At 43.9% G+C, this 15,895-nt stretch overlaps 1 protein-coding gene across 4 annotated transcripts in view; it reads left to right on the plus strand.

The window, feature by feature from the left end:
- Window positions 1-13,302, plus strand: part of ddx42 (DEAD (Asp-Glu-Ala-Asp) box helicase 42) — a 96,914-nt gene extending 83,612 nt beyond the window's left edge. For 3 of the 4 annotated variants that reach the window (XM_068013098.1, XM_068013099.1, XM_068013100.1), the window contains 4 exons: window positions 843-967; window positions 5,125-5,235; window positions 10,281-10,379; window positions 12,252-13,302. In XM_068013098.1, coding sequence (XP_067869199.1) covers window positions 843-967; window positions 5,125-5,235; window positions 10,281-10,379; window positions 12,252-12,986 — 1,070 coding nt within the window. In that variant the 3' untranslated portion in view covers window positions 12,987-13,302. Of the gene's footprint in view, window positions 1-842; window positions 968-5,124; window positions 5,236-7,369; window positions 7,595-10,280; window positions 10,380-12,251 lie in introns of those variants that run through there. The other variant, XR_010969050.1, reaches the window with a different exon arrangement.
- The last annotated feature ends 2,593 nt before the right edge of the window (window positions 13,303-15,895 follow it).

Here is a 15,895-nt window from a genome sequence, read left to right on the forward strand (position 1 = left end):
GGCTCGGGTCAGGTTCAGGTTGGCTGTGGTCGGGTCGGGCCTGGGTCGGGTTTTAATCTTATACCCGAGCCAGGCTTTAGTTATTGCTGGCCAGGACATTGGAGAGAATTCCCCAGCTGCTGTTCAAAATCATGTCATAAAATCATGAGAGGGTAAACAGGCCTGGGTTTAATTTCTCATCCAAAAGAGAGCACCTTTGGAGCGTCAGCCTAGATTTTTTGCTTAAGTCTCTCGAGTGAGCCTTGAAAAATACATCCCTCTGATTCAGAGGTGAGAAGGCTACTACTGAGCCTCAAGTAACACCCAGTGCAACAGATAGAAAGATGCCTGACCCTGAAAACTATGCAATGATGTCGGCGTGACTCAGTGGTACCACTCTCACCTCTGAGTCAAAAGGACAAGCCCCACTCAAGATGTGAGCACTTGATCTAGGCTGATACTTCATTGCAGAATGGAGGGAATGCTGCACAGTTGGAGATGATTGTCTGCCTATTCAAGTAAAAAATCCCAGTGGCACTTCTGAAATTGTCCCATTGTCCTCTCTGACATTTATTCCTCAGCCAATATTGCCAAGGCAGATTAACTTGTGATTTGTCTCTTTATGGGATTTTATGTGCAGAAAAAGGCTGCTCAGTTTGCTGTAAAGTGCTTTGGGATGTCCTGAGTACTTGAAATGTGCTATATAAATACAAGTTTGTTCTTTACTGGCCAGTTAGTATGTAACTGAACAAAAATGCATTCCTCTCCCTAGATTTTCTGCCCAGTTGACCAGTGTTTAACTCTAACCTCATTAGAGGGAAATTTTAATTCTGCCATGGTTTGTTCTGTTTCTCCCTATCCAGGGGAGAAAGGTGTGGCATATACATTGATGACCAACAAAGACAGTAATTTCGCTGGGGATCTTGTTCGCAATTTGGAAGGAGCCAACCAGTATGTTTCCAAAGAACTGTTGGACCTGGCTATGCAGGTATGTGTAAAAGACAAACTGTTGTTGCTGAACTTGCTTGGCTGTGTCTGAAAGATTTAAATTTTTGTGCTTGTATAACTCAATGCGTAAGATCTAAAGACATAAGAAAATTCAGAATGAGCAAAAGTCAAAGACCACTCAACCCATCAGCATATTCCATTCAAAGCACATTTTGATTATCTTGGATTTGTCTCCCAAGCCTCTGGGCTGGATTTTGTTCTCCCCCAAACATCAGGTTCTGTGACGGAAGGGGGGGGGGCCTGAAGATGGCTCCGGAAGAGGCCCACCACAGACCTCGACAATGTGAGGGCTTGGCCCAATCGTCCTGGCAGCGGCAAGGCTCTGTGGTGCCCCCACCAACCCCCTGCCACCACTGAGTGACGGGACCTCAATTAAAATATTCAAGTCAATGAAATACATACGTTTGAATAGTCTTACCTGCGATCTTGAGGGCCCACGCGATCTTCGGTACAGCAGCCGGCACTCCTGCGCCTTTCAAAGCCCCATCTGGGGAAACGCGGTGCCAGGCTGGTGGAGAAGGGGGAGGACGTAAGATTTTCAGCGCTGGGGGGATGGCGGGCGATGTGGAAATGGGGTCAAATAATCATAATGGGTTTAGGGGATCATGGGAAGGGTTAACCTTTAAACTTTGTGCAGTTTGTGGAGGGGAAGCTCAAATGTGAAAGGTAAGTTTTGGGTGGGGGGTGGCGTAAGGACAAATAGTTATTGTAATTGTTATTGGGGGTGCGAAAGGGGCGTTATAAAATTATTTAATTTTGAGGGGGTGACTTCTTTAAAAATTTAAATGTATCGGCAGGGCTGGCTGTCCTTTAAAAATGGCGCCAGCGCCTGCAAACAGGCAGCTGGCGCCATTGCTGGCGACGGACAACCCGCCCCCTCTACGTTATTGGGGCGATGGTGGCGGGCTGTCCCAGCCATTTAAATAAGCTGCCGCACGGGAGATTATGGCGGCTCATTGGTGGGCTGCCATTTTTTTGAGCTGACCGCCGATCTCTTAAAATCAAGCCCTCTTTGTTGCTCTCCCTATTTTAAGCAAAACGTTTGCCCCCTGCCCCCCAGCAGTCCTAGGGGTAAAGAGCAGATTTGTGAAATATCTCTTGCCTTCCATCCCCCCAGATTTAAATAAATCCAGACTCATTTTAAATGGTTCCAAATGATCCTAAATCATCATTCTCTCTGAGTTTGTCCATGTAGCCACAGCCTCTGTGGCGGAGGGAAGTTTCCTACAATTTCAAACCTAACTAGAGACTTATCCTCTAGTCCTAGGCCTGTTGTCCAAGTTACTTGTTTGCTTCCAGTCTGTCTATGCCTTTGTTGCTTTGAAATCCTAGATCATGTTTCTGCTCTATATTTTACCCTCCAGCAAAAATAAATTTATTGCTAAAACATTTCTTCATGACTTGGCTCCCTAAAGCCTGGAATCATCTTGGTCTCTCATTTCCAAACCTTGCGAAAGCATCTGTGACCTTTTGAAGGCAAGGAGATCAAAAACACATAACATACACCAGAACTAACCTCACTGTTGCAATCTGTGCAATGTCAGTATGACTTGTTCTGATTTGTAGTCCGATGTTCACTGGGGGTGTGATTTGCCTTATTAATGACTGCCTCATACTGACCAGATGCTTCCAGGGTATCATCAGTGCTCACTCCAAATTGTTTTTCTTTTCAGTTTCTGCCAATGCAGCCAGGTCCACTGTATATTGCGTACAAGGCACACAGCTTTTGACGCAATCAATTAGCAAATCATAGTAACCTGACCTGGTATTCAGTGCTGTGAGGCAAGAGTCTGAACCCATGACTGAAAGTTCACGAGCTACTTTCCTCCTTCCTTCCTCCCCTGAAGGCACTCACTTTTGCTGGGTTCCAGTTCCAGCTGAGCTGCCAGGACATTGCCCAATGACCAGTCTTCGTATGTGAGCCGATAGAGTGAGTGTCCATTTGCCATTCGTTGTCACAACCCAGTCTAATCCCATCTTTCCCAAAGGAGCCAGGGCCCTCAGCCGTGTCCGGCCCATTTCCCACACCTCTACCCTCACCCCTTCCCCTCCCTCCCAGAACCACGACAGGGTTCCCCTTGTCCTCACTTTCCACCCCACCAGCCTCCAGATCCAAAGGATCATCCTCCGCCACATCCAGCGAGATGCCGCTACCAAACGCATCTTCCCCTCCCTTCCCCGTCAGCATTCCAAAGGGTTCGTCCCTCCGCGACACCCTCGTCCACTCCTCCATTACCCCCACCACCTCATCCCCTTCCCACGTCACCTGCCCCTGCAATCCCAGGCAGTGTAATACCTGCCCATTTACCTCCTCTCTCCTCACTATCCAAGGCCCCAAACACTCCTTTCAGGTGAAGCAGCGATTTACTTGTACTTCTTTCAATGTAGTATACTGTATTCACTGCTCACAATGTGGTCTCCACTACACTGGGGAGACCAAATGCAGACTGGGTGACCGCTTTGCGGAACACCTCCGTTCAATCGTAAGCATGACCCCGAGCTTCCAGTTGCTGGCCATTTCAACAACCACCCCCCCCACTACCCTCCCCTGTGCTCTCATGCTCACAGCTCTGTCCTGGGCTTGCTACAGTGTTCCAGCGAACGTCAACACAAGCTCGAGGAACAGCATCTCATTTGCCGATTAGGCACGCTACAGCCTGCCAGACTGAACATTGAATTCAATAATTTCAGAGCATGACAGGCCCCCCCCCCCTTTTATGTTTAGTTATTTTTTCTTTTTTATTTGGTTATTTAATTTTGGTTTTTTTTTGTTTGTTTCTACCGTGCCTACCCAATGTTTCTGTTTTTTAATTTTTTTTTGATGTTTGTGCTTGGAGTGCTTTGTGCTTTACAGTCAATTCACACCCTCTCTGTACTAATGCTTTGTCTTTCAGCACACCATTAACGTACTGTTTGCCTTTGTTCCATGACCTTCTGGTCAGTTATTCTCTGTGACTTTGTCCTATCAACACCTTTTTGTTATCTCTTGTCCCACCCCCGCTTTGCTTGCTTAAAACCTTTTACATTTCTAATATTTGTCAGTTCTGATGAAGGGTCACTGACCTGAAACGTTAACTCTGCTTCTCTCTCCACAGATGCTGCCAGACCTGCTGAGTATTTCAAGCATGTCTTGTTTTTATATTATAAGTAGGAACCCTGGCTGATTTTTTTCTTTCTCTTCCCTGCTGCTGAGCTCAGTTGTACAACTCCAGTTGCAACTATAGCTGAGGTGAGCTGTCAGTTGAGACCAGCGATTGATCCTCTGACCTTACTGTAAACCTTTTACATTCATTTCATGCACAGACTGATCATGAAACCTGGACCGTTGACCAAGTACAAAAAAGCAAATCATTCAAAAGTAATTATAATTTGAGTATCAGGATAAAACGAAAAAAGGCCACATGGCTGATCTGTGTTTCCAGATCATTCAGGTCCACATGCAGACACTCCTTAAACAGGGTGTGTTTACAAAACAATTTGTTGCATGTGAAGTGCTTTGGGACTTACTAAGAGATGAGAAGGTGCAATCTTTCTCATTAAGCTCACTCAGCCTTTTTTTTCTAGCCCAGTGATGATACCAAATTTGCCCCTGGTATGAATCCCAGTTCTTCAATAAATACTGTGTCAAGCACTGAACTGTCTTTCCAAGCTCTTAAAGTTCTACTCCCAAAATATTTATTTCTCTTATCAGATGCTAGCTCTCACAAATCTGTGACACTCATATAATATGGTTCATTATTGTACATCACCTTACATTTCTGAACCCCACTTCCACCCACCTGCCCAATTACTATACATAGAGCTTTCTGAATGATATCCCTCTCTCCATACCAGGAAGGGAGAATCGGGGGAGTGACAAATCCTGGTCTACATGTTGCACCACTCCAGTTGTCTGTTTCACTTATGTATATCAAGGCCTGGAGATGGAACATTTGCTATCTTGACTGTGAATGGCAAGTGAAATGAGCAAATAGGACTAAAACAACTTTAAAATGATGCAACTTCTACAGTTACAGGACTACCTTCAATTGTTGTGTATAACAATTCTTGAATGCAAGTATTAATTTACAGGTTTAATATTTGTGTTACTATGAAAGTATAGCAATAAGTATTTTAATAACTTTTTGGCACTGACAGAACCCATGGTTTCGAAAATCTCGTTACAAAGCTGGGAAAGGGAAAAGAATGAATATTGGAGGAGGAGGACTAGGCTACAGAGAGCGTCCAGGGCTGGGCTCAGATACCTCAGTAAGTAAATGATGGGTTTGTGATGTTAGTAACATCAATAAATATTCTGCAGTTGAAAGTGGTGCGGCCATTGTCACACGAGAGCACTGTTCATTTTTACTGCTATGTACAAATATGAGAGCGAGTGTCTTCAAGAGTATCAGTAATCTTGTGTTCTGCCTAGGACTATTCTAGTTTATGTTGGATGAGCTTCTCCAATCACATTGAAGCCCAAAATAGAATGAACTATACTAAAAATAATGTTCCATTTTTAATCTTTAGGCTGCAATTGAAATATATTGCTGTTGTAACCTTTTAAGATGTACAGGACAATTAAATCCTGTTGAGATGTACCGTGCTATTAAAACCTATTGAGGTTAAACCCTATTGTTAAATCCTATTGCAAACAGTCTAGTGAATAAGACAGATAAGCTCAGAGCATGGATAGACACTCAGAAGTATATCATAGATATTACTGAAACATGGCTGATAGAGGAGCTGAAAAGGCAGCTCAGCATTCCTGGTCACAGGGTTTTGAGACAAGATAGAGAGGGGGCTAAAAAAGGAAGGGGAGGGTCACAATATTGGTTAAAGAAACAATCACAGCTGTGAAGGGGGATGATATGCCAGAAGGGTCATCAAATGAGGCCTTATGGGTTGAACTGAAGAGCAAAAAAATGGGCAGTCACACTACTAGAAATGTGCTATAGACCCCCAAACAGTCAGAGGGAGATAAAAGAGCAAAATGCTGAGAAGTGAAGAAAGAAAGAAGTATTAGTGGAGGATTTCAACTACCCTAATCTAACTGGGCTAAATTCAATATGAAATGTAGCAAGGGTGCAGAATTCAGGAGAACCTATTTATTTATTTAGAGATACAGCACTGAAACAGGCCCTTTGGCCCACCGAGTCTGTGCCGACCATCAACCACCCATTTTATACTAATCCTACATTAATCCCATATTCCCTACCACATCCCCACAATTCTCCGACCACCTACCTACACTAGGGGCAATTTACAATGGCCAATTTATCTATCAACCTGCAAGTCTTTGGCTGTGGGAGGAAACCGGAGCACCTGGCGGAAACCCACACGGTCACAGGGAGAACTTGCAAACTCCACACAGGCAGTACCCAGAGTCGGAGTCGAACCCGGGTCGCTGGAGCTGTGAGGCTGTGGTGCTAGCCACTGTGCTGCCCTTTTTAGCCAGTACATAGCAAGTACAACAAGAGAAGGGGTAGTTCTGGACTTAGTTTTAGGGAATGAAGCTGAGCAGGTGGAAGGGGTATCTGTGGGAGAGCATATTGGTGGTAGTGATCATAATTCAGTTAGATTTAACGTAGTTATGGAAAAGGACAAAGATGGACCAGGAGTAAAAGTTTTAAGTTGGGAAAAGGCCAATTTTACGAAGCTGAAATGTGATATGGCAAAGTGGATTGGAAACAGCTACTTGAAGGTAAATCAATGTCAGAGCAGTGGGAGGCATTCAAGGTGCCAGGTGCTCTGGTTTCCTCCCACAGCCAAAGACTTGCAGGTTGATAGATAAATTGGCCATAGAGGGTTCAAAACACATATGTTCCCAAAAATAATGGGTGGAACTCCCAAATCTAGACAACCCCTCTACCTGGAAGTCAAAGAGTAGCGATAAGGCAAAAAAAGAAGTTTATGTCCGATCCCGAGAGCTCAATACTGCAGAAAACCTAGCGGTGTATAGAAAGTATGGGAGTGAAATTAAAAAGTAAATTAGGAGACCAAAGAGGGCATGACAAAGTATTGCAAGTAAAATCAAAGAAAACCCAAAGGTATTTTATAAATACATAAAGAGCAAGAGGATAATTAAGGAAAAAATATAGCCTGTTAGAGAACATAAAAGTAACGTGTGTGGAGGCGGAAGGCATGGACATGGTTCTTTATGAAAACTTTGCACCTATCTTCACGAAAGAGGGGGACGATGCAGGTATTGTAGTTAAGGAGAAGGAGTGTGAAATATTGGATGGGATAAACACAGTGAGAGAAGAACTAGTAAGGTATTTAGCATCTTTGAAAGTGGATAAATTGCCAAGCCTTGTTGAAATGTATCCCAGTCTGCAAAGAGAACCAAGAGAGGAAATAGCAAAAGCTCTGACCATCATTTTCCAATCCTCTGTGGCTACAGGCATGGTGCTGAACGACTGGAGGGCTGCTAATTTGTACTATCGTTTAAAAAGGGAGGAACCTCGAGACTGAGTAAATACAGGCCATAGAGAACCATAGAAAAATTATGGCACAGAAGGAGGCTATTCAGCCTGTCGTATCCATGCCGGCCGAAAAAACTAGCCGCCCAATCTAATCCCACCTTCCAGCACCTGGTCCGTAAGCCTTGCCAATTACAACACTTCAGGTGCGTGTAAAGTTAGGCCAGTCAGCCTAACCTCGGTGCTGAGAAAATTATTGGAAAAAATTCTGAGGACAGTTTAAATTCTCATTTAGAAAGGCACAGATTAATCGAGGATAATCAGCATGGATTTGTAAAGGGAAAGTTGGGTCTGACTAATTTGATGGAATTTTTAAATAGGTAACAAGGAGGGTCAATGAGGGTAGTGCGTTTGATGTCATCTGTACGGATTTTAGCAAGGTTTTTGACAAGGTCCCAAATGGCAGAGTGGTCAGAAAAGTAAGAGCGCATGGGATCCAAGAGCAGGTAACAGGAAGCAAAGGGTAATGGTCACTGGGTGTTTTTGTGGCTCGAAAGCCGTTTCCAGTGGGGTTCCACAGGACTCTACTGGGTCTCTTACTTTTTATGGTATATATCAATGACTTCATCTTTAATGTAGGGGAATGATTAAGAAGTTTGCAGATGATGCAGAAATTGGCTGTGTGGTTGATAGTGAGGGAGAAAGCCGTAAACTACGGGAAGATATCAATGGACTGGTCAGGTGGGCAGGAAAGTATCAAATAGAATTCAGTCTGGAGAAGTGTGAGGTAATGCATTTGGGGAGGGTAAACAAGGTCTGATTAGGGATAGTCAACATGGCTTTGTGCGTGGGAAATCATGCCTCACAAATTTGAGTTTTTTGAGGGGGTGACCAAGAGGATTGACGAGGGCATACAGTTTTCATCATCATATTACAGGAAGGATGTGATTGCATAGAGAGGGTACAGAGGATTTATGGGGATGTTGCCAGGAATCGAGACTTTTAGCTGTGAGGCAAGATTGGATTGGACACGCTTCTGATATGTCTTCCTTTTTTCTCAACCGAGGATTCCCCCCCCCCACCAACTGTGGTTGACAGGGCCCTCAACCGTGTCCAGCCCATTTCCCGCCCCTGTACCCTCACCCCTTCCCCTCCCTCCCAGAACTGCGACAGGGTTCCCCTTGTCCTCACTTTCCACCCCACCAGCCTGCACATCCAAAGGATCGTCCTCCGCCATTTTCGCCACCTCCAGTGTGATGCCACTACCAAACGCATCTTCCCCTCCCTTTCCCTGTCAGCATTCCGAAGGGATCATTCCCTCCGTGACACGCTGATCCACTTCTCCATTAGCCCCGACACCTCGTCCCCTTCCTATGCAATCGCAAGAGGTGTAATACCTGCCCATTTGCCTCCTCTTTCCTCTCTTTCCAAGGCCCCAAACACTCCTTTCAGGTGAAGCAGCGATTTACTTGTACTTCTTTCAATTTAGTATACTGTATTTGCTGCTCACAATGTGGTCTCCTCTACACTGGGGAGACCAAATGCAGATTGTGTGACCGCTTTGAGGAACACCTGCGCTCAGTCTGAAAGCAGGACCCCGAGCTTCCTGTCGCTTGCCATTTCAACACCCCCCTGCTCTCATGCCGACATCTTTGTCCTGGGCTTGCTGCAGTGTTCCAGTGAACATTAACGCAAGCTCGTGGAACAGTACCTCATTTACCGATTAGGCACGCTACAGCCTACTGGTCTGAACATTGAGTTCAGTAATTTCAGAGCATGACTGGCTCCCCTATTTTACTTTTATTTTATTTTATTTTAGTTTGTTTCATCATTCATTTTGTTCAGTAATTTCAGAGCATGACTGGCCCCCCTATTTTATTTTAGTTTGTTTCATCATTCATTTTTTTACCATATAGCCTGCCCACTGTTTTTTTTCATGTTTATGCTTTTTACCAGGGCTGTTCATTATTCGGTCATTTAACACCCTCTCTGCACTAACATTTTGTCTTTCACCACACCATTAACACACCCTTTGCCTTTGCTCCATGACCGTCTGGTCAGTTATTCTCTGTGACCCTCTGTCCTATCAACACCTTCCCTTTTGTTATCTTTTGCCCCACCCCTGCTTTATTTGCTTAGACCTATTACATTTCTAACCTTTGCCAGCTCTGATGAAGGGTTACTGACCTGAAACATTAACTTTGCTTCTCTCTCCACAAATGCTGCCTGACCTGCTGAGTATTTCTAGCACTTTTGGTTTTTATTTCAGATTTCCAGTATCTGCAGTTTTTTGCTTTTATTATATTGGATAGGCTGAGGGGAGATTTAATTGAAGAGCATAAAATTGAGAGGCATAGATAGAGTGGATAGGAAGGACCTATTTCCCTTAGCAGGATGGTCAAGAACTTTGAGGGGGGGGGGGGGGGGGGGAGTGCAGTGGGGGGCATAAACTTAAAGTAATTGGCAGAAGGATTAGCAGGGAGTTGAGACATTTTTCCACCCAGAAGGTTGTGGGGGTTTGGAACTCAGTGCCTGAAAAGGTGATAGATACAGAAACCTTCATTGAATTTAAAAAGTAGTTGGATATGCACTGAAGTGCTGTAACCTATAGGGCTATGAACCAAGTGCTGGCAAATGAGATTAGACTGGATAGCTCTGTCTTAGCAGCCATGGGTCAAATGGCCACCACCTGTGCCATACATTTTCTGTTTTTCTTCCGCGCAGTTAACCCCTCTTGAGGTAAACCATGTTGTTCAATCCTCTTGATGTATATTGCTCTGCTAACTTATGAATTTCTATTGCATGAACTTCATGAGGGTTTATTTGTCACTGTTGACCTTAAACCTGTCACTTGATGCATGGTAACCATATTGGGGTGTTTGCCTTATATAGGACAGATCATCTAGCAATGTGCTGTCTAATTATGAAGCGTACAAACCATCCACAGGAGCAATGGGTGACAGAATGTCAGCCATGAAAGCAGCATTCCAGGTAAAGAATCTTTGATGGAGCTGCCGTGTTGGGCTGACTGAGTTTGTAAACTGTAGCTACCCCTGATGTATTTTAAGGAGATCCAGTTGAAGCTCTCTGTTATAAAACTGATCCTCCTTGTATTTTCCACCTGAAGAGCACTTTAAATGGCTGATTAAATAGCTGTTCAGATTCATCTCCCAATGTAGTGCTCAGAAAGTTAATGCTTTTATGTTCCATTCATTGCTCTCATTACAAAACATTCTGAGTGCAGCCATTTAAATACATTCAGAGCACTCCTTAGCTGTACAGGCATTGAGTCATCCTTGGAAACTGCAGCAACATAGTATCAGATGGTTTGTGGTTTTGAAAAACAGATACTAATCATTGTGACTAGTTGAACAGGGTGGAAATGCATGATGACGCAAAATAGCTTTCGGGAGATCACTTTGCAATCAGACCAATAAAAGTAATTTTTTTTCTACAGGGATTTCTTTTAAGCATTACATTAACTGGGATTTTTTTTATATGTTACATTAACCAGGATTGCTCATGGCATTCACCTTTGTAGTTCCTGCAGTTTTAATTATACTGTTTATTCATTTTAGATTCTGTTATTCTAAGCAATGTATTAGCTGGCCTACATGATATTTTTTAAGAGTACAATTCTTTATCATTGGTGTATTTGTAATTTGTAAAGAAATCTCTGCACTGCAGATCTGAATTAACCTGTAATTAATTTAATCTCGTTCATCTAATCTTTCACTCCATTTGTATTCATTTTCCCAACCTGAAGGAGTTCCCTTCAGTGAGAGACGAAGATGACATTCCACCACTCATTGATACAGAAGGCCCTAGATTTAGTTCCTGGTTCCTGCTGCATTAGTTGCTCTTTGCAGTTGAGTTTACTGTCAGTATTAGTGGATGGAATAAATCCTCTGGGTTCCTACCCCAGCATGTTAACTAAGGACAAGATCGATCTCTAGTCTGATCTCCTATCCCTCACCCAAGATTAATAGGTTTCTGATACTCACTGGGATCATACACTGAGAACATCCTCTGATGCCTCAACCAGTTGATCATCTCGCGTGAGTGTTATTAGGCTTGTCTTCTGGAAAGAGCATCATCTGACGTCTGAGCCCATTTCAAGTTGGCAGTCAGGAACTTAGTTGGTTTTCCGTCCTTGACCTTGACCCAATGAGCTCAATCGGAGCTTAACACTATTACTGTCCTAGCCTAGATCAGCCAACACCGCATGGGTCCTTCTGGTCTGTAAGGCTTGGTGCTGCCAACTAGCATATCAGGGACTTAAATCAATTCTAATGTTGTATCTCTCAGAACTATCATCCATTGAATCTGGATCTGATAGTTTTTGTAACTAGACGCATAGGAAGCAGTGGCCCAGGGCTAGTGTCACTCCACTCCATGGATGCAACATGCTGTAGCTCCATCACAGCATGCCACCAGTTTAGTTTCACCCTAAATACTCAACAAAGGCATGATAAATCCTTTCACCATCAGGCATCAGTCATTTGCGTCAAAATGATAGGTTCCTTGGGACAAGAGACCCCATGTAGACCATATATACAGCAATAATGAAGAGTGTCGAAGACCAACTGAATCATTTACAAAATGTTCATGCTTCGTCCTTCAGTACACTGCAAAGGGGGTTCAGTGAAAGCTTCACGTTTTTCAGTCACAGCAGATGTTTCCAACACTGATATTTGTTCATTTCATCATATGTTGTGTTAAGTAATATGAAGTAATAGCACACGACAGCTCAGTCCACAGATGCAGTGTTTTTGATACAGGTTCAGTACCTGCAGCACTAAGGCTGGTGTTTGGAGATGTAGTCCACCACATACTAACATTGTGCTTATTTTATTTCACCAGTCACAATACAAATCACACTTTGTTGCAGCCACTGGTAGTGCTCCGAAGATCACAGGCTCCACCGCTGGTACTAGCAACTGGACTAGTGCTGGGAGTCTCAGCATCATCCCTACCTGTCCTCTGGGCAATCAAATCACCAACCAACCCTCAGTACCCAGCAGTAACAGCGGAGGAAGTGGACGGAATAAAGAAAGCAGCAGCCGTCCTGTTGAGATCAAAATCGGTCGCCTTGTTGATGGTAGCTCTAGCCGTTTTGAAGGCAGCGGTCGTCATGGTGATAACTTCAGTCGTCATAGCGACAGCGGCAGCCGTCACAGCGATGGCGGCAGTCGTCACGGTGATTCTAGCAGCCGCCATTCTGTCAGTAAGTACAATGATCGCAGCAGCGAAGGCAGGCACAGCGACCGGGGCAGTGAGAGGCACAGTGAAAGGCATGTTGACCGCAGTGACAGCCGGCATGGCGACCGACGCAGTGACAGCCGGCACGGCGATAGGCACAGCGAGAGCCGAAGTAGTGAAGGCCGGCACAGTGAGGCCAGGAGCAGCATCCAAAACCGGAGTGGTGGGGAAAGCGGCAGCGCGAACGAGACTGGGAGCAGCGGGGAGAGTCGGAGTGGAGGTGAGAGCAGGAATGGCGACAGCAGAAGTGGCAATCGGACCAGTCCCAATGAGAATGACGGCTTTGCTGTTCCAGAACCACCTCCCAGAAAGAAGAGGAGCAGATGGGACAATTAAATCCCGGCGTTTGTGTTCCAAATGTTCTCTTGCAAACACAAAGATGCTTTGAATCCCTATTAGAAACTACAATGCATAGTTTTATCTTCAAAACCATTGAAACAAAAAGGGATACTACAGAATGGATTTTTATTTAGAGTAGTGAACTATGTATCTTGTATGTTAGTGCTGGTATTTGAAATGGAAAATTCTATAAGTTGCAGTCATTGGGAGTTTTTCAAATTCAGATATTTTCAATATACTGTCTGTTTCACTTGTTTTGCCTTTGCTCTGCTCTCTTCGTGAAACAGTAAAGTCATCTCGAATGTTTCTGAAATTCTCGTGAAATCTGTCTACTTTTGTTTTTTGCTGACTTGCGTTGTGAAATCTGGCCGTGTTTGGATTGACGTTACTATTCTGGCAGGAGCAGGCTACGAAGAGGGAACTTTCATGTTTCCTTTTCCCCAGGCTGGGGCTAGCAGACTGTGCCATCTGTCTGATCTAAGTCTAATCACATTGCTCACTATTACGTTTGGTAACTTAGCTCCTTTATAAAAAAGAAATTTTAAAAAGCCACTTCAATTAAATGTTTAACGAAGCTCTGGTTGAACAAGTTCACATTCTAAAAAGATATAAGAGCAGCTGTATGCTGTAGTTTTGCTGGTGTGCGTGTTCTGTTTTGTGCTACTTGGTGAATGAGAGGGATAGGTGTAAATCAGACAGATTTGGTGTGAAAACGTGAGGTATTGAGTGGCAAGCATTAGAGCATTGTCCTTGTACCAACAGACCTCTTGTTTAAATCCTGTTTTTCAAACAAGCATGTGATACCCCAAGAGAGCAGTGAGTAGCTGGGGATAACTGACCAGGTGGGGGCTGTGCCTCAGAGAATTTACATTGGGGAGCACGGATAGGATAAGAAAGTTCGGCCCCATGGTGTTTTTTTATGGAACTTTTGCACCAATGCTGAGATGTGGTTCCAGCAAAAGTGCCCATGAATCAGGTGGCAGTAAAAGAAAAACCTGCATTTATATAGGGGATTTTAACCAGCCCAATATTAACTGGGATAGTTTTAGTGTGAAAGGAATTGAGGGAGCAGAATTCTTGAGGTGCATTCAGAACTTTTTTGGCCAGTATGTAGCAAGTCATACGAACAGATACGAAGATACGAATTAGGAGCAGGAGTAGGCCATTCGGCCCCTGCAGCCTGCTCCGCCATTCAGTAAGTTCATGGAACTGATTACTCCACATTCCACCTGCCCCCGATAATCTTTCATTCCCTTGCTTATCAAGAATCTGTCTACCTCTGCCTTAAAAATATTCAAAGACTCTGCTTCCACTGCCTTTTGAGGGAGAGAATTCCAAAAATTCATGACCCTCTGAGAGAAATTCCTTCGCATCTCAATTTTAAATGAGTGTCCCCGTATTCTGTAACTACGTCCCCTAGTTTGAGATTCCCCCATTAGTGGAAACATCTTCTCAACATCTACCCTGCTAAGCCCCCTCAGGCTCTTGTATGTTCCAATAAAATCACTCCTCATTCTTCTAAACTCTCATAAATAAAGGCCTAACTTGTTTAGCCATTCTTGATAAGTCAAACCTTTCATCCCAGGAATCAGCCTAGAGAATCTCTTTTGAACTGCCTCCAATGCCAGTATAGCCTTCCTTAAATACAGGGACCAAAACTGTACACAGTACTCCAGGTGCGGCCTTACCAACACCCTGTACAGTTGTAACAAGACTTCCCTATTTTTAAACTCCAACCCCCTAGCAATAAAGGCCAAAATTCAATTTGCCGCCTTAATTACTTTGCACCTGCATGCTAACTTTTTTGTGTTTCATACACAAGAACACCCAGATCCCTCTGTGCTGCACTTTTTTGAAGTCTCTCTCCATTAAAATAATAGTCTGCCTTTTGATTCTTCCTACCAAAGTGCATGACCTCACACTTTCCTACATTAAACTCCATCTGCCAATTTTTTGCCCACTCACTCAACCTATCTATATCCCCTTGCAAATTCCTTATGTCCTCATCACAGCATGACCTCCCACTTATTTTTGCATCATCAGCAAATTTGGATATGTTACACCTCTGCCCCTTCCTCCAAATCATTAATATAGATGGTAAGTAATTGAGGCCCAGGACTGGTCCTTTTGGCATTCCGCTAGTTACCTGTTTCCAACCTGAAAAAGACACATTCTATTAGCTTTCCTAATTATGTGCTATACCTGCATACTAATCTTCTGCGATTCATGCACTAGGACACCCAGATCCCTCTGCATCTCAGCTCTGCAATCTCTCACCATTTAGATAATGTGCTTTTTTATTCTTCCTGCCAAAGTGAACAATTTCACACTTTCTCACATTATACTCCATTTGCCAGATCTTTGCCCACTCACTTAACCTATCTATATCCCTTTGTAGCCCCATTATGTCCAGCAAGAGAGGGTGCAGTTTTAGACTTAGTTTTAGGAAATGAAGCTGGGTGGGGGAAGGAGTGGCAATGGGAGAGCATTTTGGTGATGGTGATTATAATTCAGTCAGTTTTAACCTAATTATGGAAAAGGGCAAAGATACAACAGGATGTGGAGTTTTCAATTGGGGCAAGGCCAATTTTACTCAGCTGAGGAGTGATTTAGCGAAAGTGGACTGGAAACAGCTATTTGAAGGTAAATCTGTGCCAGACCAGTGGGACCACATTCAAAGGGGAGCTTCAAGGTGTTTAGAGTAAACATGTTCCCACAAAGAAAAAGGGTGGGATGGCCAAATCTAGAGCCCCATAGCTGTCAAGGAACTTAGAGAGTCAGATAAGGCAGAAAAGGAAAGCTTGTGTCCGACACAGAACTCCATATTACAGAAAGCTGAGAGGAGTAGAGAAAGTGGAGGGTGAAATCAAAAAGGAATTTAGAAAAGCGAAGAGAGGGCATGAAAG

This window comes from Heterodontus francisci, chromosome 33, assembly GCF_036365525.1.
Source record: "Heterodontus francisci isolate sHetFra1 chromosome 33, sHetFra1.hap1, whole genome shotgun sequence".
Taxonomy (NCBI): Eukaryota; Metazoa; Chordata; class Chondrichthyes; order Heterodontiformes; family Heterodontidae; genus Heterodontus; species Heterodontus francisci.